At 39.6% G+C, this 21,369-nt stretch overlaps 1 protein-coding gene across 1 annotated transcript in view; it reads left to right on the top strand.

Moving 5' to 3' along the window:
* The first annotated feature begins 3,455 nt into the window (after positions 1-3,455).
* Positions 3,456-21,369, top strand: part of SCYL2 (SCY1 like pseudokinase 2) — a 55,712-nt gene continuing 37,798 nt past the window's right edge. Inside the window, 2 exon segments of the mRNA XM_070370290.1 lie at positions 3,456-3,696; positions 15,868-16,072. Coding sequence (XP_070226391.1) covers positions 15,896-16,072 — 177 coding nt within the window. The 5' untranslated portion in view covers positions 3,456-3,696; positions 15,868-15,895.

Below are 21,369 nucleotides of genomic sequence, written 5' to 3'. Positions count from 1 at the left end.
TCTGAGCCACCAGGGAAGCCCAAAAGATACAAGTAATAAATTTATTAGATAATAGAATATCACCAAAAGAGGATGTTAGGATTGTAAATAAACAGAAATATATATATGTTAATTCTAAGGTTATCATGGTTTCTATAACAAAGAAGACTTTTGCTCTAGTATCCATAACTTTGACTTTATCTACTTTGGTTAAGTCACTTTTCAAAAACTAGGAAGCACACAATTCATCAGAGGAGATAAAGTTTTTCCTGGTATAAATTCTGAAGTATTTATGTGATCATTTCCTCATAACTGTTTTAGAGCAAATGCAGAAATAGATTAATTTATATATGGCTATTTCTTTTATTAATTTCTGAAAAAACTTGAAAGTAGAATATTTAAGGTTCGCTCAATGAAGACTGTTCTGCCAGCATCTAAACACAAAATACTACAGTATCTTGGATAACACTAACCTTATATGTTTCTTTGCTTTTATTTCATCAGTTAACCCAGTCTCAGAATTCTTTTTTATTTTGCAAAAAACATAAGATGATTTATTGCCTAGAAACCTGTAGAGTCTATTGTTTGAATCTTCAAATTCCAATTCCTTTTCATTTTTGAATAGCTTCGTTCCTACTGGTTCAAATACTTTATGATTCATTAGAACTTGGCAAAGACAAACTCCTTTAAGACGAGAGATGTCATTACTACTTAGGCACATATTTTGCATAAGATGACTTAATACTGCATTGACAGCATAGGAACCGGTAAAAGTCTTTTATGTTTGTAAACGCTGCTTCCTTCTTTTTATTTCCACTTGAGTCTGAAGGGAGTAAAAAATACCATCCCATAGCTGAGTAGCTTGAAAGGGACCAGAGCATCATGAAAAAAATTTAAACATATGTTTCTAGCAAGTTTAGATTACACAAAAATATATACTTTTTTGCAACCTTATGCTTTTTTATGTCATATCAGCTGCCAATGCCTTTCTTAAGTTTCTTCTCGCATCTTATGGAAACTATAATAGGTTTACTAAGGTTGCACATGTTCACCTCCCAATAAAATCAGAGTAAACCTAGGAATTTGCTCTACTGATAAAACATATACTATTATGTGAATGTAGTCTTGAAGAATATTAATTTAGGATACATTCAAAAGGAATGCACACACTTACTGAAATCTTGCTTATTACAGAGCTGTGGCTTCATCAGACTCTGTTTTTATTTCTTCTTTTTGACTTTTGAACAATGACAACCTTTGCATGAAAGAAATCTAGGGCAAGGAGCTGAAAAAACTGATTTATCTGTCAGTTGTTCTTGTTGAAAAAGAAAACTTAGAAATAATGAAAACCTGAAGACAGTAAAATGTCCAGCACATGGGGAATAGTTAAATAGATTATAGTATAGCTTTATTACAGATTATTAAAAACCCATTAGGAAGAATGACATTTATAGCATGAAGGATTTCATTAAGTAGTAAAAACAGAGTTGGGTGGAACAATTTGTATACTATTAATATCATCCTAGTTATGCAAAAATAAAATTCCCAACCTATACACAAATATACGAAAACAGAAAGAAAGGTCTGGAAGGATAAAATTCAAACTAACCTTTGGGAAATTGACATAATGAAAGCATGTTCACTTTCCAGCATACATATTTCTGATTTTTATAATGTATATATATAAACTTTTTCAATTAATTGGAGACAATAAAATTTAGATATAATTTACATTTCACAAAATTCACTCTTTTAAAGTGTACAATTCAATGACTTTTCATTCACAACTCTGTGCAGCCATCTCTTTCATCTAACTCCAGACCATTTCATCACTTCAAAAAGAAGACTTTATACAGTTAGCAGTCACTCTTCATTCCCTCCTACCCCAGTGAATTTTTAATAAAAAATTTTTAGTAAGATAAGGGAATAAATTGAAACATCTAGAATGTTGTTTCTATATTTTTGTTGTTAGAATCCAAGAATTTAAGTCTTTCTTCCTTTGCCTATGAATAACTGGAAGTTCAATTCAGTTCAGTGGCTCAGTCGTGTCTGACTCTTTGCGACCCCATGGACCGCAGAACGCCAGGCTTCCCTGTCCATCACCAACTCCCGGAGTTTACCCAAACTCATGTCCATTGAGTCGGTGATGCCATCCAACCATCTCAGCCTCTTTCGTCCCTTTCTCCTCTTGCCTTCAATCTTTCCCAGCATCAGGGTCTTTTCAAATGAGTTGGTTCTTTGCATCAGGTGGCCAAAGTATTGGAGTTTCAGCTTCAGTATCAGTCCTTCCAATGAACATTCAGGACTGATTTCCTTTAGGATGGACTGGTTGGATCTCCTTGCAGTCCAAGGGATTCTCAAGAGTCTTCTCCAACACCACAGTTCAAAAGCATCAGTTCTTCGGCGCTCAGCTTTCTTTATAGTCCAACTCTCACATCCATACATGACTACTGGAAAAACCATAGCTTTGACTAGACAGACCTTTGTTGGCAAAGTAATGTCTCTGCTTTTTAATATGCTGTCTAGGTTGGTCATAACTTTCTTCCAAGAAGTAAGTAATAGGAAACTGGGTGCCAATTTTACATAATGGTGCGATGTTTAGAGCAAAGAAACAGTCACCTTCAAACGCCTTCTGTAGCAGAAGCTGTCTATCCTTGAACTATTACAGCGCGAGACCTTGTGGACAGTGCGTAGACAGGAGCAGGGGGTGGAGGGCAGAGTGGAAAAGGGGAAGGTTTGAGGAGTAGAAGCAAGTAGGGTCGAAGTTAGGGTAGGGTGGGGTAGATAAGCCTAGGAGTCTATGAGCGCTGGAGACAGAGTTATTTTCCACAGACCATCTGCCTCGCTAAGCGTCATTAAACGAGTAGGCCAGGTTAAAGAAATAGTCCTCGAGCTCAAGGACTTGCAGCATTGGCATCATCTTATGAACGTCTTAGAAACATAGACCATCAGACCGTACTCTTGAATCCACGCTGCATTTTAATAACATCCCCAAATCATGTGTTCATGTTAAAGTCTGAGAAGCACTGCTTTCCAGGACTCCCCAAGAAGCGCAGCTTCTGAAAAGACCCAGAGGCGGTCCTCAGTCAGACTGAGAGGACAGGTGGGCGGGGAAAGGGGCGGATCCAGGAAAGGGGCGAGCCCCAGAGGCCTGAGCTCAAAGTCCAAACCTTCGCTCTCCTCAGCTGTCCCCCTCTTTAGGGCACATTTGGCTAGGCTCTAAAGGGCTACCTGTCCTTCTTTTCCTGGAGCCTCTACGGCTCACGAAGCTCGATCCGTTCCGCCCAGGGCCGGGAAGCTGGATCTGGCAGTCAAGGCAAGGCTATGGAACCGCGGAGTCAAATGAACTGCCCTAATCTGGTCCACCGGGCTCCGCCTCCGGCCCGTGGCCCCGCCCCCACTTGGCTCTCTTCGGGGGGGTCAAAGACGTCCTGGTCCCGCCCCTTCCGAACAAGCCGGAAGTGACGTCATGCCAGGACCGACTGGTCTTTCGGTCTTCTTCCCCCTCCTTTACTCTTCCTCCCCACTCCCGCCCCTCCCCTCCCCTTTCCCCTCCTCCGGTTCCAGCCTTTGAGGCCGCACGAGTGTAGGAGGCTATGGAGTAAGCCGGCGGCAGCGGCCAGGCGCCGAGGCTGAGCAGGAGCAGCCGAGAGGCGTTTGGGGGGCGGGGTGGGGAAGAGCCCCAGGGCCGCCCCTCCTGAGGGAGAAGGGGAAGAGGTGAGTGACCGCCCATGGGCACCGAACGACCTCCTTCACCGATCGCGCACCCGCCCGGGCTCCCCAGGCAGAGAGAAGGAATGGGGAAGCACCCGCGCCCGGGGTAGGCCTCCCAAGGTCCCAGGGGCTGGCGACTGTTGCCTGGTGACGGGCCTCCTGGCTGCAGGTGGGGCCAGCTGGGCGGTAGGCGCCCTCGCGCGAAGCCGGGCTAGGGGAGCGGGAAGCTGCGGGGAGCGGATCCGGGAGGCCCGAGTCTCCCAAAGAGGCCTGGAAGCGACTGGAGACCCCGGGCTGGAGCCATCTGCTGGAGGGAGAGCCCCGTGCTCAGGCTCAGGAGCTCGGGTTTCCGCGGTGGAGATCTTGGTTCCCTTTTGGGAAATAGGACACTACTCCGGGACTGGGTGAGAAGAGCTCCCCTCAGTGTTGAGGTGCGCCTCTGATAACCTGGGTTACCATCTGAGGCCGTCCGGCCCAGCGTCGTTTTCTGACAGGAGCTTTAGTTCTGGAATGGAAGGTTATTGTTTGTGAGGTGGGTGGGGCAGGTGTTTTGTTAAATACCCTCTCCGAGGCTCCTGCTCTCCTGTTTTTCTAAGTGGGAGAGAAAGGATGGAAGAAGGTTGAGACCCATGAAGCTTGCAAAAACTTGGGATCCGACAGAGTACATACCTGTGGTCAGTAATTAAGGGAACCAGTGTTGTCAAGTGAGCTCCCCTAACAGTCTTCCTGAGGCTCCAGTCTCAAGCGACTTAAAAGCACCAAGTCAGTAGTGACACAGTTTTAAGTTGCAAACTAGTATTTTTATAGATCAAGGTCTGGAGTCAAAAAATTTACAAGTTGGATTCTATGAGTAAGAAGTTTCCTAAGTCGCATTCGCAAGCCTTTTCATTCTGGAATATTAATATGGTTTAAGGTTAATGCTCCAAACCAGCCTGTCACAATAAAACCCCCTTCATGTTCATGTTCTGGTAACAGATTGAAAGTCACGTGGTTGAAGCTTCCTTTTGGACTTTACAGGTTATTTTTTCCTTTGTTTGGCTTTTTATCTTTTTTTTTCCATTTTAATACTAATTTTTTTAAGTTTTAAAATAATTTATCAGCTGAGTGTATAAGTAGAATTCTTGAGACACTATTAAACTGTAGTCATGAAAGACAATTTTGAGGGAGTGTTTAAAGGAAAGAACCTAAAGGAAAGTAAGGACCTTCATTCTGTTCAGATCCATTTTACACACATGCAGAAACCTATTCTGTTCTGTCTGATATCCAAAAACATCCAGTAAAATAAAACACTCAGTAAAATACAAGCGCAATGTACACTGAAATGTTTCTATAAAAACCAATCCCATAATTAGGAATAACTACTCATACTCACATGTTTGAAAGTCATGACTTATCTCCCAAGAAAAATAGGTCCTCTTACTGTGTTTGACTCAAGTGACCAGTTCTCATCATCCTTTCTATAGGAGTTCAAGTTTGACAACTTCCTGTCTCATATCAGTCTCTCCTGGAGTCTTACTTGAATATCTGTTGAGTCTACTCCTGGTCTTTACACTCGAGTTCCAGCCACTATCATTTCTCATTTGAATTATTTATGGTCTCCTAATTAGGGTCTTCCCAGGTGGCCCTACGGAGAAGGCAATGGCAACCCACTCCAGTGCTCTTGCCTGGAAAATCCCATGGACGGAGGAGCCTGGTAGGCTGCAGTCCATGGGGTCACTAGGATTGCACACGGCTGAGCGACTTCACTTTCACTTTCATGCATTGGAGAAGGAAATGGAGACCCACTCCAGTATTCTTGCCTGGAGAATCCCAGGGATGGGGGAGCCTGGTGGGCTGCCGTCTGTGGGGTCGCACAGAGTCGGACACGACTGAAGTGACTTAGTAGCAGTAGCAGGTGGCCCTAGCGGTAAAGAACCCGCCTGCCACTGCAGGAGACATAAGAGACACAGGTTTGATCCCTGGATCGGGAAGATCCCTGGAGTAGGAAATGGCAACCCACTCCAGTATTCTTGCTTAGAGAATTCCATGGATAGAGGAGCCTGGCAGGCTACAGTCCATAGGGTCACAAAGGGCAGGCACGACTGAAGCGACTTAGCACACACAGAGCACACAATTAGGGTCTACCTGCATTTACTGTTGGCTTCTTCTATAGTTTTGCACACAAGACTGAGTGATTTTTCAAAATGCAGATCTGATCACATAATCTTCATGTTTGAAACTCTTCACTTTTTTTAAGAGAAACTAAAATCCTTAACAGGTTGTTTGGGCAGCTCTTAATTGCCTTTGCAACCTCATCTCCACAGCGCCTTCTGGCCTCCTCCTCTTCTCCTGGTCACTTTGTTCTTTCTGTTCTGCTTCAGGTGTATGGCATTTGATTATGATGCTTCCTTTGCCTGAAAATGCTCTTCCTTTGCTTTTCATCCAGTTAACGCCTGCTCTTCATTCAGCTTGCATCAGGGAAGACTTTCCTAATTAGGATACATTCCCCTGATTATATGTTCTCATGACGCCATTGCAGAATTGCCATACTGATTAATACTTGTTAAATTAATGAGATTTCCCTCATGTCTTGATACTGTGTAAGTGCTTAATAAATGTTTGTTAAATGTATGAATTTATTGACTTCTTATGAAATGTGCCAGGAATTGTTCTCAGTATTTTGCGTGCATCATTGTCTTTAATCCTCACAACAGTTACTTGAGGCATGGGTGACAGTTTCCCTTTTTTAAAGACTGAAAATAGTGTTAGGGAGGCTAGTTGGTGGTTATAGTGCTTTTATGAAACCTGGCATTTGAACCCAGGTTTTGCTGCCAGTGAAGACTATACTTAATCATGTAATTCTCATACTGCGCGTCGTAATCACCTGGGAAGCTGCTCAAAATATGAATGTCTTGACTGCACATTTATGGATTCTGACTCCAGAGGCTTGAGATGGTAGCTTGGCATTTGTATGTTTTAACAAATTGTATCCAACTTTTTGCAACCCCGTGGACTGTAGCACCCCAGGCTTCCTTGTCCTTCACTATCTCCTGGAGTTTGCTGAAATTCATGTCGGTTGAGTAGGTGATGCTGTCTAACCATCTAATCCTCTGCCGCCCTCTTTTCCTTTTGCCTTCAGTCTTCCCAGCATCAGAGTCTTTTCCAATGAGTCGGCTCTTCCCATCAGATGGCCAGAATATTGGAGCTTCAGCTTCAGCATCAGTCCTTCCAATGAATATTCAGGCCTGATTTCCTTTAGGATTGACTGGTTTGATCTCTTTACAGTCCAGGGGACTCTCAAGAGTCTTCTCCAACACCACAGTTTAGACGTTCACCAGAATTTAAAGATCATTGCTTTGAAGTTTGAAAACCATTTTTTTCGACAACACTTCTGTGCTGTATGAGTTTCGGTTTTCACGCATTTCAGTTTTACTGCACTGTATTTCAGATTTCAGGTCTTGCACCCCACTCCAGTACTCTTGCCTGGAAAATCCCATGGACGGAGGAGCCTGGTGGGCTGCAGTCCATGGGGTCACTAGGAGTTGGACATGACTGAGCGACTTCGTTTTCACTTTTCACTTTCATGCATTGGAGAAGGAAATGGCAACCCACTCCAGTATTCTTGCCTGGAGAATCCCAGGGATGGGGGAGCCTGGTGGGCTGCCATCTGTGGGATAGCACAGAGTCAGACATGACTGAAGTGACTTAGCAGCAGCAGCAAGGAATAATCACAGTCCTAAGGAAATAAGCTTAGTTATCATATTGTCTAATTTCCCAGTCAGTTATTCTTTTTCTTCTGGCTAGAGTTGCTGAATTAAAAGTAGAGAAGTCACTTCGCTGACAGAGGTCCTTATGGTCAAAGCTGTGGTTTTTCCAGTATTCATCTATGGATGTGAGCATTGGACCATAAAGAAGGCTGAGCGCTGAAGAATTGATGCTTTTGAACTGTGGTGCTGGAGAAGACTCTTGAGAGTCCCTTGAACAGCAAGGAGATCAAATCAGCCAATCCTAAAGGAAATCAACTAAATAAACTAAATATTCATTGGAAGGACTGATGCTGAAGCTGAAGCTCCAGTACTTTGGCCACCTAATGTGAAGAGCCGACTCACTGGAAAAGACCCTGATCCTGGAAAAGATTGAGGGCAAGAGGAGAAGGGGACAACAGAGGATGAGATGGTTGGATGGCATTGACTCAATGGGCATGAGTTTGAGCAAACTCTGGGAGATAGTTAAGGACAGGGAAGCCTGGCGTGCTGCAGTTCGTGGGGTCACAAAGAGTCAGACACAACTTAGCGACTGAACAACAGAGTTGCTGAACAGTGAGACACTGCCAGCCCAGTGCTGTTTCTTTTTCTTTTTTAATTATAATAATTTCTAAGCATCTGGTTGACTTTCTGTAGTAAAAACTGTACTTAGTTCATGGGCTGAAAGTGCCTTCTAAAGAGTTGGATGTAATTTTTCCTCAAATTTTACTTATTGTTCAAATTAGTTATTTGATACTTTAGCATATGTTGCCTTATAACCTCACATTCTGCTTTTAAAATCTTACTGTATACAAACTTAATGATGAAAACAGTGTTTTACTTCTTGTTTCTCCTACTGTGCCTAGCCTGGTGTTTTTCACCTCTTCTCTACCCAGTAATTTATTGAGTGATGTGTGCTTCACTTTACATTGCTAAGTCTTCTTAGTTTTTTTGTTTCTTAAATCAGGGATGTCTCTTGAAATAATTGCTTCTAGCTCAACTTATAATAAATATATACTGTTTGTAGTTATAAAAAGAATGATTGTGTTCAGCTGATACAATCTTTGTTTCCCAAGTAAAACTAAACATGGTTTCTGTATAGGCCAAAGAATGTTTTTAACCATTTTTTAAAAACACTATCTTTTTAAAAACTTTAGTAATCTGTAAGCACCCCCTACAAAAAAAAAGTATTTCAAAAATTCTGTGGTTGGTTTACTTCTCTACCTCTTGCTACTTTGATGGTAAGCTCTTTCATGGCTTATTTTTTCTTCTTTTTTCCCCAGTTTCTTATGTGGTGTCAGGTACATAGTGGGTGCTCAATAAATATTAAATAGTTCACCAGATGAATTTTCATGTCTGTTTCTACCTTGGGTACACCAGTGTTGACTCTGTTTGGCTAATGGATAGGCAACTCAAATTTGAATATCAACTCTGAAAATATCCTGTGATTTGATACTCAGACTATTTACAGTTTTCAAATCACATCATATATAGTCTTCCTCCCCTTCATGTCTTGGCACATGTCTTGGTCCTTTCTGGAAACTCCTTCACTTTTCTCCTACTTGAAAAACACTTCTTTTCTTTTTTTCTTTTAAATTTTTTTACTGATTTACAAACACTTCATTTTTGAGCCCATCTTCATGTTCCCAAAGCATGTTACATTCATACTCTAGTTAACTGGTATAAGTCTTTGCAGGTCAGAGTGTGCTACTCAACTGAGTCCCTAAATAGCAGAAATGTTTCCATTTACATCTGTATTCCCAACATATGACAAGTGCATGGCATGTAATACATAGCTTAGGCAGAGTTAGAGGAAAGGATATGTAGGTTTTAAATCGGATTTTAATGTCTCTTGCACCTTCCCATCAAAATCAGTAGCAGATGTTCATAGAAAACAACTTGGCATGGCAATAAATGTTTTCATAATTCCAGTAGCAACATTTTCCAACTGCTTTCAGAAATGCAGTATTAAATAGAAAAAGGAAAGTGAATTTTTATTTCTATTTACAGACAGTTCAAATCTTTAACAGAAGAAAGTAAGTTATATCTAAATAAATATAATTTAATTGACTGAGAAAATAGGACACAAACTAATGCTACCTTTGTCCAGTGGCCTTCTAGATATTTTTGCTTGTGTATTCTCTAATTTTGTAAGACATTGTGCTTTTTGTGCTTTAAGTTGATAGCATCAGATTTTTTTTTTGTCAAGGGTTTAGATAGTTACAAAGTTTCTAATTTCTAGATTATGTTTTATTTTTATCAGAACCTTGGAGTTTTTGCTTATTAATTGAAATAAGCTTGTTCTGTACACTCCTGTAATAACTATCTTGTTTCTTAATTGTAGTTCTGTGACAGATAAGGCATAGGATTTTGCCGTTAAGAACTAAAGCACAAGCCCCTTCAGAATTTCTTACCAAACTTCTTTTTGCTTTACTCTTAAGAGACTTTCAGGATTAATGTATTCTAGAACTGCATTTTCCCTTTTGGCATGCCTGCTAAGGTTTTGTATACCCAGAGAAATGCCCTATAATAAGACTGGGATTTGGTCAAGTGGGAGAAAATTGTGAAAAAGAGTTGGTTAGGAAAATTTGCAAGACACACACTTGTTCTTAGGCAAATCAATTTTAGGAAAGAACACACATGGCTTCCCTGGTGGCTCACTGGTAGAGTCTGCCTGCCAGTGGGGGAGACGGGGTTTCAATCACTGAACTGAAAAGATCCCCTGGAGAAGGAACTGGCAACCCACTCCAGTATTCTTGTCTGGGAAATCCCACAGACAGAGAAGCCTGACGGGGTCCATGGAGTTGCAAAAGAGTGGAACAGGACTTAGCATCTAAACAACAACCACACGCCATGAGTGATAGGCCTTTGGACCTCTTTCTGTGCGATAGACCGTTAAACAATCTAGTGAAGCCTATGGACCTGTTCTCAGAGTAACATTTTCGCAGCTTGTCAGTTTCTTTTTACAAAAGCCTCTGGGATTCTGATTGGATTACATTGTGTCTATAGATTGATGGGGAAAATTGACAATATCTTAACAATATTGTACAAAGAACAATATTGTCTGTACAACTTTTTCCATTTAAGTCTTCAATTTTTCACAGAAAATTTTATTTTCATTATGCAAGTCTTTGTGTCTTTGTATCTTTTTTAAGTCCTTGTATCTTGTTAAATTTATCCATAAGTATTTTGTGTCCTTGAGATGCTATTTTTTCCATTTGCTGTATTTATTTGCATCAGTATTTGCCTTTTAAATTTTTTACTTTTTTTTTTAGTTCCTTAATTTTTTTAATTGAAGTAGGTTTGATTTACAACGTTCAGTTTCAAGCATACACCAAAGTGATTCTGTTATGCATACATACATACGTATATGTATTTTCTTTTCCAGGTCATTTTCCATTATAAATTACTACAAGATACTTTCTCATAGGCCTAGGCTCCCATGAAATCACTGCTTTTACCCTTGGTTCCAGTGCTTGTGAGATTTTTGTGTGCATCCTTTAAGAGTGAAGTCTGTGGAACTCCCATGGCTAAGCCCAGCTGGCCCTCAAGGCCAAATGTTCTGGGAGTTCCTCCTCCCAGTGTGCTAGAGCTCTGGGCTGGGGAGCCTGATGTGGGGCTCAGAACTCACTCCTGTGAGAGAACCTCTGTAATAAAATTTTTCTCTAGTTTGTGGGGAAATATCTTGTATTCTGGGGGAGTATGAGATTTGATTATATCGTGAGTCCACTCCTCTTACCTGTCTTGTGGGTCTGTCTTTATGTCCTTAGTTGTAGAGGATCTTTTCTGATAGATTTCAGTCCTTTTCAGTGGATTGTTTTGATTTTGATGTGCTCAAGAGAGGAAATGAGCTTAGGTTCCTTCTATTCCACCATCTTGGCCATTCCTCCCTTCAAAATGGTAATTTTGAAATTTCCATGTTCAGTTGTCTGTTTCTAAAATATAAAAGTAGTCTTTTTAAAAAAGTATTTTCATATTCTGCCTTCATGCTAACTTACGTATTAATTCCAGTAGCTGTTTTTGTGGATTACTTCTGACTTTCTGTGTATATGATCATGTTATTGAGAATAAAGAATTTTACTTCTTCTCTTCCTTCCTGTAGATATTCAGAGATACCATTTATCAGGTTGAGGAAGCTCCTTTCTGTTCTTAGTTTGCTGAGAGTTTTTATACTGAATGAGTATTGACTTTTGTCAAAAAAATTTTTTCTGCCTTAACCTAGTTATTGTTCAGTAGCTCAGTTGGGTCCAAATGTTTACAACCCCATGGACTACAGCTCGCCAGGCTTCTGTGCCTTCACTATCTCACCGAGTTTGTTCAAACTCATGTCCATTGAGTCGATGATGCCGTCCAACTATCTCATCCTTTGTTGCCCGCTTCTCCTGCCCTCAGTCTTTCCCAGCATCAGGGTCTTTTCCAGAGAGTCTGCTCTTCGCAAATGGTGGCTGAAGTACTGGAGCTTTCAGCTTTAGCTTCAATCCTTCCAATGAATATTAAGGGTTGATTTCCTTTAGGATTAACTGGTTTGATCTCCTTGCAGTCCAAGGGACTCTTAAGAGTCTTCTCCAGCACCACAGTTGGAAAGCATCAATTCTTTAGTGCTCAGCCTTCTTTATGGTCCACCTCTCACATCCACAAACGACTACTGGAAAACCATAATTTTGACTATATGGAGCTTTGTCGACATAGTGATGTCTCTGCTTTTTAATATGCTGTCTAGGTTTGTCATAACTTTTCTTCCAAGGATCGAATGTCTTTTAATTTCTTGGCTGCAGTCACCCCATACTCAGCAGTCAACCCATCTAAGCCTGGAGTTCTGTTTGTGGTAAGAGTTGTAGTTATGAAATGCATTTCTTTTACTGGGTTGGCCAGAAAGGTCATTCGGGTTTTTTCTGTAACATCTTACAGGAACTATAGGGTTATTTTGACTTTCTCTTCAGTTATGGTAGTTGTACCTTCCAAAGAATTTTTTCATTTTATCCAAGTTGTTGAATTAATTGGCTGGCATAAGATTGTCCATAATATAATACCTGATTGATTCAGAATTTATAGAATTTGTAAGGGATTAGCATCTGCAGGATTTCCTCTATTTACAATACTGGTCATTTGTGTTTTTAAAAGTTTAATGTAGTTAGAGATTTATCTTAAAAAAAGTATGTGGCTTCATTGTTTTTCTTTTTCATTTCTCTTGTTAAATTAAATTCAGTCTATTCCATTTAAGTGTATTCTTTATTTTCTTCTTTCTACTTTTAAAATTTATTTTGAGTTTAATTTTCTTCTTTTTTCTAACTTCCTAAGTTGGAAGCTTATGCCATTGATTTTGAAATTTTTTCCCCTAATATAAACATTTAAAGCTATGAATTTCCTACAAGGCATGCTTTGCCTACATACCACAGATTTCTCAATTTTGTTCATTTCCAGATACTTTAAATTTTTTTCTGTGATTTCTTTTTTAACCCTTCAATATTTAGAAGTGTTGTTTAATTTCCAGGTATTTGCATTTTTCTAGATATTTATCTATCACTGACTTCTAGCTTAATTTCATTGTCCTTGTTGAGCATATTTTATATTATTCCAGTAGTTTCACTCATTTTGAGACTTGTTTTATGGTCCAGCATATAGTCTATCTTAGTGAATATACCATGTACATATGAAAACAAAATTAATTCTGCTTTTGTTGAGTGGAGTGTTTTAGGTTACTTGATTTGTTTCTGTTAAGTCGCTAAGTCGTGTCCTGCTCTTTTGTGACCCCATGGACTATAGCCCACCAGGCTCCTGTGTCCATGGGATTTCCCAGGCAAGAATACTGTAATGGGTTGCCATTTTCTTTCTCCAAGGGATCTTCCCAACCCAGGGACTGAACCCACATCTCCAGTGTTCAGGACTTCTACGTCCTTACTGATTTTCTGTCTTTTTGGTCTTTCTGTCCATCAGCCATTAAGAACGGATCTATGAAGTCTCCATATACACTTGAAGATTTGTCTGTTTCTTCCTTCAGTTCTATTAGTTTTTGCTGCATTTATTTTGAAGCTCTGTTAGTTCAGTATGTACACATTTAGGATTGTTATATCTTCTTGAGAATTGACAACTTTGTCACTGTAAAGTGTCCCTCTTTGTCTTGAAGCCTGTTCTGTCTGTTATTAATATAGCCACTCCAGCTTGATATATTTTCACATTTTTAAACTTAGTTGCAGCATGTGGGATCCAGTTCCCTGACCAGTGTAAGCCCAAGTCTTAACCAGTGAACCACCAGGGAAGTCCCCATTTTTAAACTTTTAAATCATCCTATAAAGTGGGTTTCTTGTAAACAGTGTATAATTGAGTCTTGCTTTTTTAATATAGTTTGATAGTCTCAGTCATTTAACAGGGCCTTAAATCATTTACATCTAATGTAGTTATTTATATGGTTGGATATAACTCTATCTTGTTCAGTTCAGTTCAGTAGCTCAGTCGTGTCCGATTCTTTGTGAGCCCATGAACTGCAGCACACCAGGCCTCCCTGTCCATCACCAACTCCCGGAGTTTACCCAAACTCACGTCCATCGAGTCGGTGATGCCATCCAGCCATCTCATCCATTGTAATCCCCTTCTCCTCCTGCCCCCAATCCCTCCCAGCATCAGAATCTTTTCCAATGAGTCAACTCTTCGCATCAGGTGGCCAAAGTACTGGAGTTTCAGCTTTAGCATCAGTCCTTCCAAAGAATACCCAGGACTTATCTCCTTTAGAATGGACTGGTTGGATCTCCTTGCAGTGCAAGGGACTCTCAAGACAACACCACAGTTCAAAAGCATCAATTCTTCGGTGCTCAGCTTTCTTCACAATCCAACTCCCACATCCATACATGATGACTGGGAAAACCATAGCCTTGACTAGACAGACCTTTGTTGCCAAAATAATGTCTCTGCTTTTGAATATGCTGTCTAGGTTGCTCGTAACTTTCCTTCCAAGGAGTAAGTGTCTTTTAATTTCATGGCTGCAGTCACCATCTACAGTGATTTTGGAGCCCCCAAAAATAAAGTCTGACACTGTTTTCCCATCTATCTGCCATGAAGTAATGGGACCAGATGCCATGATCTTCGTTTTCTGAATGTTGAGCTTTAAGCCAACTTTTCCACTCTCCTCTTTCACTTTCGTCAAGAGGCTTTTGAGTTCCTCTTCACTTTCTGCCATAAGGGTGGTGTCATCTGCATATCTGAGGTTATTGATATTTCTCCTGGCAATCTTGATTCCAGCTTGGGCTTCATCCAGCCCAGTGTTTCTCATGATGTACTCTGCATATAAGTTAAATAAGAAGGGTAACAATATACAGCCTTGATGTACTCCTTTTCCTATTTGGAACCAGTCTGTTGTTCCATGTCCAGTTCTAACTGTTGCTTCCTGGCCTGCATACAGGTTTCTCAAGAGGCAGGTCAGGTGGTCTGGTATTCCCATCTCTTTCAGAATTTTCCACAGTTTATCGTGGTCCACACAGTCAAAGGCTTTGGCATAGTCAATAAAGCAGAAATAGATGTTTTTCTGGAACTTTCTTGCTTTTTCCATGATCCAGCAGATGTTGGCAATTTGATCTCTGATTCCTCTGCCTTTTCTAAAACCAGCTTGAACATCTGGAAGTTCACGGTTCACGTCTATCTTGTTACTTACTTTCTGTTTTTCACATTTGTTCTTTGTTTTTTTTCCTTTTCCTATTTTTTAAAAAATTAACTCAGTTTACTTAAGGGTTCCATTTTATTTCCACTGTTGGCTGTTTAGGTTTGTCTCTTTATTATTTTAGGTATTGCTCTAGGGTCTGTAATATGTCTTTAATGTGCCACAGTCTAACTTCAAATGATATTATACTACCTCACATATAAGAATATTTCAAAAATATACTTTCACTTCCCCTCTCTTATCCTTGGTTTGTCTTGTCATATTTTTACTTTTACATATAAGCGCAATACACTTTTGCCATTTTTTCTTTAAATGATTAGCTATCTTTTAGAGATAATGTAAGATTAGTTTTTTATATACCTGAATAATTTTTACTTTTAGAGTCCTCCATTCCTTTTGTAGATTCAGATTTCCAGCTGGTATAGTTTGGTATAACAGTAGAGCCTTTCAGGTTATGTATAGTTATTTTTACTGAGAGGAAAGATTCAGACCCTCTGTACCACTTCAAGTCTTAAAGGGTCTTATAATATGCACCATTATTATATGGTGCATATTGACGTTAGTGTCAAGTGTGACTGTGTCTTTTCCCTTATTAGTCTGTGACAGTTAAGGTTGAAGCACAGTTTGGCTCCTAGACTCAAGTATATTGGGTTCTCTGAAGGCAAAACTAACATATACCTTTGTCTCTATAGGATTGTTTTGCTTGTTGTTTGGGGTATATTAAACTTTCAAAATAAGTAATGAATAAGTGCTTAAAAAGTAAGAAGCAATGATCACTGCTCTCCTATACTTCTATGTTTCTAGGTAACTATAACTACCCAGAACTGCAGCCATGGAGTCCATGCTAAATAAGTTGAAGAGTACTGTTACAAAAGTAACAGCTGACGTCACTAGTGCTGTGATGGGAAATCCTGTCACTAGAGAATTTGACGTTGGTCGACACATTGCCAGTGGTGGCAATGGGCTAGCTTGGAAGATTTTTAATGGCACAAAAAAGTCAACAAAGCAGGTAAGTTTTAATTTAGAGTTCAGCTGGAAAAAAAACACACATGCTAATAATGACCATACTGTGCATGTACGCATTTTTATTTTAAGAAATGCTGAAAGTAATCGGTTCTTCAGTTGTCGTTTCATTCATCTAAGGAAGTCATAGAAAAACAAGTGCTTTTAAACATGCCCTTGAATGTCCTAGTTACAAACACATTATTTGATGTATCAACTCATCTTGTGATTTAATTTTGTTTACTTAATAACAAACATATCCGTTGAGCAAATGAGTGTATTAGATATTTAGCAAAATGTTTTAGAATAAAAATTCACATGTTCCTTTTATCTTTATCAATAAGTTATGACATACTACTCAGTTAAACTTGTCTAATGTTAGGTGCACTCTTTTTTTAAGCACTCTTACTTCCCTCTTTTCTTCTACAGTCTTCCAGAAAATAGACTTCTGTAATATTTTTTCATGTTTATTAACCTGATAGTTTTTACCATCAAAGGGCGATACATTTGTGGGATATAATCAGTAGTATGTTTTGGGGTATATTGATTTAAAAGTTATTTGGAGACTGTTCTTTTGGTGAAGAGTAGTTTGAGTTGTATTTTTATTAATTTAAGAAACCAACAGATAGTTCTGAGAAACATGGAGGATTGTTAAAATTCACTAATCACTTTCTTTTGGAATTGCTGAAGAATTGGAAAATCTCCAGGTTTAAAACCGGTGTGGAAATACATTCTTTAAAAAGAAAAATTAGTTTCCAAAAGTACTTCATTTCCCTGTATGTGAAACATATAGACTTTAAGACATGTGGGGTTTATTACACATATTTTCCAATGAGTATCAAAATTGTATAATTGTGGGTATACATTATGACTTTTCCAAAATCAGATTATTCCCAAATAAGTATATTAAAGACTGAATTGGCTTTGGTTATCCTTTTATGAAGGAGGAGTCTTGGTCCTGTGATAGATTGCTGATATGTGGTTTGTACCTGACCTTAAATCTTGTTTTTATTCCCATTTGATTGGAAGTCCTTAAGTCCAAAGTTGATCTGTACCTTAGATATTGATTGGTCATTTTTGAACATTGTTTTCATTTTCACCAGCAGCTCATCCAAAAAATAATGGTTCCTTGAGTATTGACTACTTAGAAAGCTATGAATGAAATCATGAAGTTATGTAAATGACCAACCTCCAATGCCAGTACAAATTGCTTTTATAATCAGTTATATAAAGGAAAAGTGAAAGACTCCCACATTTACTAAATTTTGCATTGTTTATTAAGAATGCAATAACATAATAGTGTCTTTGTCCTTAATCAAAAGTGTTCAGGGTATTTCTGTTTATATCATTAGTTCATATGCTGAAACCCTCTGTTACTATTGGTGCTTCTGTTGTTGCCATAGAATGTGAGAACCAGGCACAAATAATAGATGATTGCTTAGATATTGCACGTTAATATAGCATTTCTCAGCAGTTGACTTTCAGAACTGAGTTTTCTTATGAAACTATACTGTACTCCTTTTTTTTTCTGACAAAATTATTGCTTTGAGGGAAAAAGTAGTTTGAGACTATATCATTGCTCTCTGTGGATATGATTTTGAATTTTCTTTCTTTGCCTCTTTCAAACCTCAGAGGTTAGAACTCTGAGTATCCTGTCTGGAATGCTGACTGGTTGCTTAAGGAAGAGCTGAGTGTCTAACCAGCTTGGCACTGAAGCCTCATTTGAATTTCTCCCTTAATTGAAAAATGTTAATTCTTTTTTCAGTAGCCTCATATTTATTAAAAGAGAATCAGAGAAAACAGATAATCTAGAGCTGTACTTAATACAGTACTGGTAGCCATACAGTACGTATGGCTTTTTCAGTTAATTAAAATTAAGATTAAATTTAGTTTTTCTGTTGTTGGACTGATCACATTTCAAATGCTGCATAGCCACATGTGGCTAGTATTACCATATCAGACAATGCAGGTATAGAACTTTCTATCATCACAGAAAGTTCTGTGCTGATTTTAGAGAAACTGGGAGAAAAATAATGGAAAAGGATACTCTTCTTTCTCCTTTACTTCCCTCTTAAGTGACATTGAGGCTGAAGGAATCTTGCCTACCCTCTCAGGTTTTTTACTTAGCATATAGTGTACTTGATTGTAGTTGCGTTTATAGCAGAATGAAAGTGAAGTGAAAGTGTTAGTCATTCAGCCGTGTCCAACTTTTGTGACTCCATGGACTGTAGTCTGCAAGGCTTTTCTGTCCATGGGATTCTCCAGGCAAGAATACTGGAGTGGGTAGCCATTGCCTTCTGTGGGGGATCTTCCTGACTCAGGGATTGAACCTGGATCTCCCACATTGCAGACAGATTCTTTACCATCTGAGCCCCCAGGGCAGCCCTTATAGCACAATATATTATCTTAAATTTGACTTCGAGGTAAACATTAGGTAAGATACTTTGGGCTAGGAGATTCTTATATCTGGTTTTAATAGTTAAAAATAGGAAAGTGTTTTCTCTTGTTACATGGCAGTGAAATAAATACTGCTGCTGCTAAGTTACTTCAGTCGTGTCCAACTCTGTGTGACCCCGTGGACGGCAGCTACCAGGCTCCTCCGTCCATGGGATTTTCCAGGCAAGAGTACTGGAGTGGGGTGCCATTGCCTATGATATTCAAACTATTGCATTTAAAGTTTACATCTTGCTCTTTCCTCCATTTCACATTTTACTGTTTTTTACATGATTTTCAAAAAGTATCATAATTTCACTTGTATTAAAAAAAAAACCCATAAAAAATACAGCAGTATTTCCAAGTAAAAAGAATCCTTATAATAGTATTTTCAGGGTTTGTATACATAGCCCTTTGAGGGATATCTATGTATTTTTTCCTAGGATTGGTTATTTCAAGTTCACATTCAGATCAGTCACTCAGTCGTGTCCGACTCTTTGTAACCCCATGAATCGCAGCACGCCAGGCCTCCCTGTCCCATCACCAACTCCTGAAGTTCACTCAGACTCACGTCCATCGAGTCAGTGATGCCATCCAGCCATCTCATCCTCTGGCGTCCCCTTCTCCTCTTGCCCCCAATCCCTCCCAGCATCAGAGTCTTTTCCAATGAGTCAACTCTTCCCATGAGGTGGCCAAAGTACTATAGTTTCAGCTTTAGCATCATTCCTTCCAAAGAAATCCCAGGGCTGATCTCCTTCAGAATGGACTGGTTGGATCTCCTTGCAGTCCAAGGGACTCTTAAGAGTCTTCTCCAACACCACAGTTCCAAAGCATCAATTCTTCGGAGCTCAGCCTTCTTCACAGTCCAACTCTCACATCCATATATGACCACAGGAAAAACCATAGCCTTGACTAGACGAACCATTGTTGGCAAAGTAATGTCTCTGCTTTTCCACATGCTATCTAGGTTGGTCGTAACTTGTCTTCCAAGGAGTAAGCGTCTTTTAATTTCATGGCTGCAGTCACCATCTGTAGTGATTTTGGAGCCCAGAAAAATAAAGTCTGACACTGTTTCCACTGTTTCCCCATCTATTTCCCATGAAGTGGTGAGACCAGATGCCATGATCTTCGTTTTCTGAATGTTGAGCTTTAAGTCAACTTTTTCACTCTCCTCTTTCACTTTCATCAGGAGGCTTTTGAGTTCCTCTTCACTGTCTGCCATAAGGGTGGTGTCATCTACATATCTGAGGTTATTGATATTTCTCCCGGCAATCTTGATTCCAGCTTGGGCTTCTTCCAGTCCAGCGTTTCTCATGATGTACTCTGCATATAAGTTAAATAAACAGGGTGACAATATACAGCCTTGACGTACTCCTTTTCCTATTTGGAACCAGTCTGTTGTTCCATGTCCAGTTCTAACTTGCTTCCTGACCTGCATACAGATTTCTTAAGAGGCAGGTCAGGTGGTCTGCTATTCCCATCTCTTTCAGAATTTTCCACAGTTTATTGTGATCCACACAGTCAAAGGCTTTGGCATAGTCAATAAAGCAGAAATAGATGTTTTTCTGGAACTTTCTTGCTTTTTCCATGATCCAGCAGATGTTGGCAATTTGATCTCTGGTTCTTCTGCCTTTTCTAAAACCAGCTTGAACATCAGGAAGTTCACGGTTCACATATTGCTGAAGCCTGGCTTGGAGAATTTTGAGCATTACTTTAGTAGCGTATGAGATGAGTGCAATTGTGCAGTAGTTTGAGCATTCTTTGGCATTGCCTTTCTTTGGGATTGGAATGAAAACACCTTTTCCAGTCCTGTGGCCGGCCACTGCTGAGTTTTCCAAATTTGCTGGCATATTGAGTGCAGCACTTTCACAGCATCATCTTTCACGATTTGGAATAGCTCCACTGGAATTCTCTCGCCTCCACTAGCTTTGTTTATAGTGATGCTTTCTAAGGCCCACTTGACTTCACATTCCAGGATGTCTGGCTCTAGGTCAGTGATCACACCATCGTGATTATCTGGGTCGTGAAGATCTTTTTTGTACAGTTCCTCTGTGTATTCTTGCCATCTCTTCTTAATATCTTCTGTTTCTGTTAGATCCATACCATTTCTGTCCTTTATCAAGCCCATCTTTGCATGAAATGTTCCCTTGGTATCTCTGATTTTCTTGAAGAGATCCCTCGTCTTTCCCATTCTGTTGTTTTCCTCTATTTCTTTGCATTGATTGCTGAAGAAGGCTTTCTGATCTCTTCTTGCTATTCTTTGGAACTCTGCATTCAGATGTTTATATCTTTCCTTTTCTCCTTTGCTTTTCGCTTCTCTTCTTTTCACAGCTATTTGTAAGGCCTCCCCAAACAGCCATTTTGCTTTTTTGCATTTCTTTTCCATGGGGATGGTCTTGATCCCTGTCTCCTGTACGATGTCACGAACCTCATTCCATAGTTCATCAGGCACTCTATCTATCAGATCTAGGCCCTTAAATCTATTTCTCACTTCCACTGTATAATCATAAGGGATTTGATTTAGGTCATACCTGAATGGTCTAGTGGTTTTCCCTACTTTCTTCAATTTAAGTCTGAATTTGGCAATAAGGAATTCATGGTCTGAGCCATAGTCAGCTCCTGGTCTTGTTTTTGCTGGCTGTATAGAGCTTCTCCATCTTTGGCTGCAAAGAATATAATCAATCTGATTTCGGTGTTGACCATCTGGTGATGTCCATGTGTAGAGTCTTCTCTTGTGTTGTCGGAAGAGGGTGTTTGTTATGACCAATGCATTTTCTTGGCAAAACTCTATTAGTCTTTGCCCTGCTTCATTCCGTATTCCAAGGCCAAATTTGCCTGTTACTCCAAGTGTTTCTTGACTTCCTACTTTTG

Source organism: Bos mutus, chromosome 5 (assembly GCF_027580195.1).
Source record: "Bos mutus isolate GX-2022 chromosome 5, NWIPB_WYAK_1.1, whole genome shotgun sequence".
Taxonomy (NCBI): Eukaryota; Metazoa; Chordata; class Mammalia; order Artiodactyla; family Bovidae; genus Bos; species Bos mutus.
Note: the sequence above shows the minus strand (reverse complement) of the source record. Positions and strands in the feature narration are given on the sequence as shown.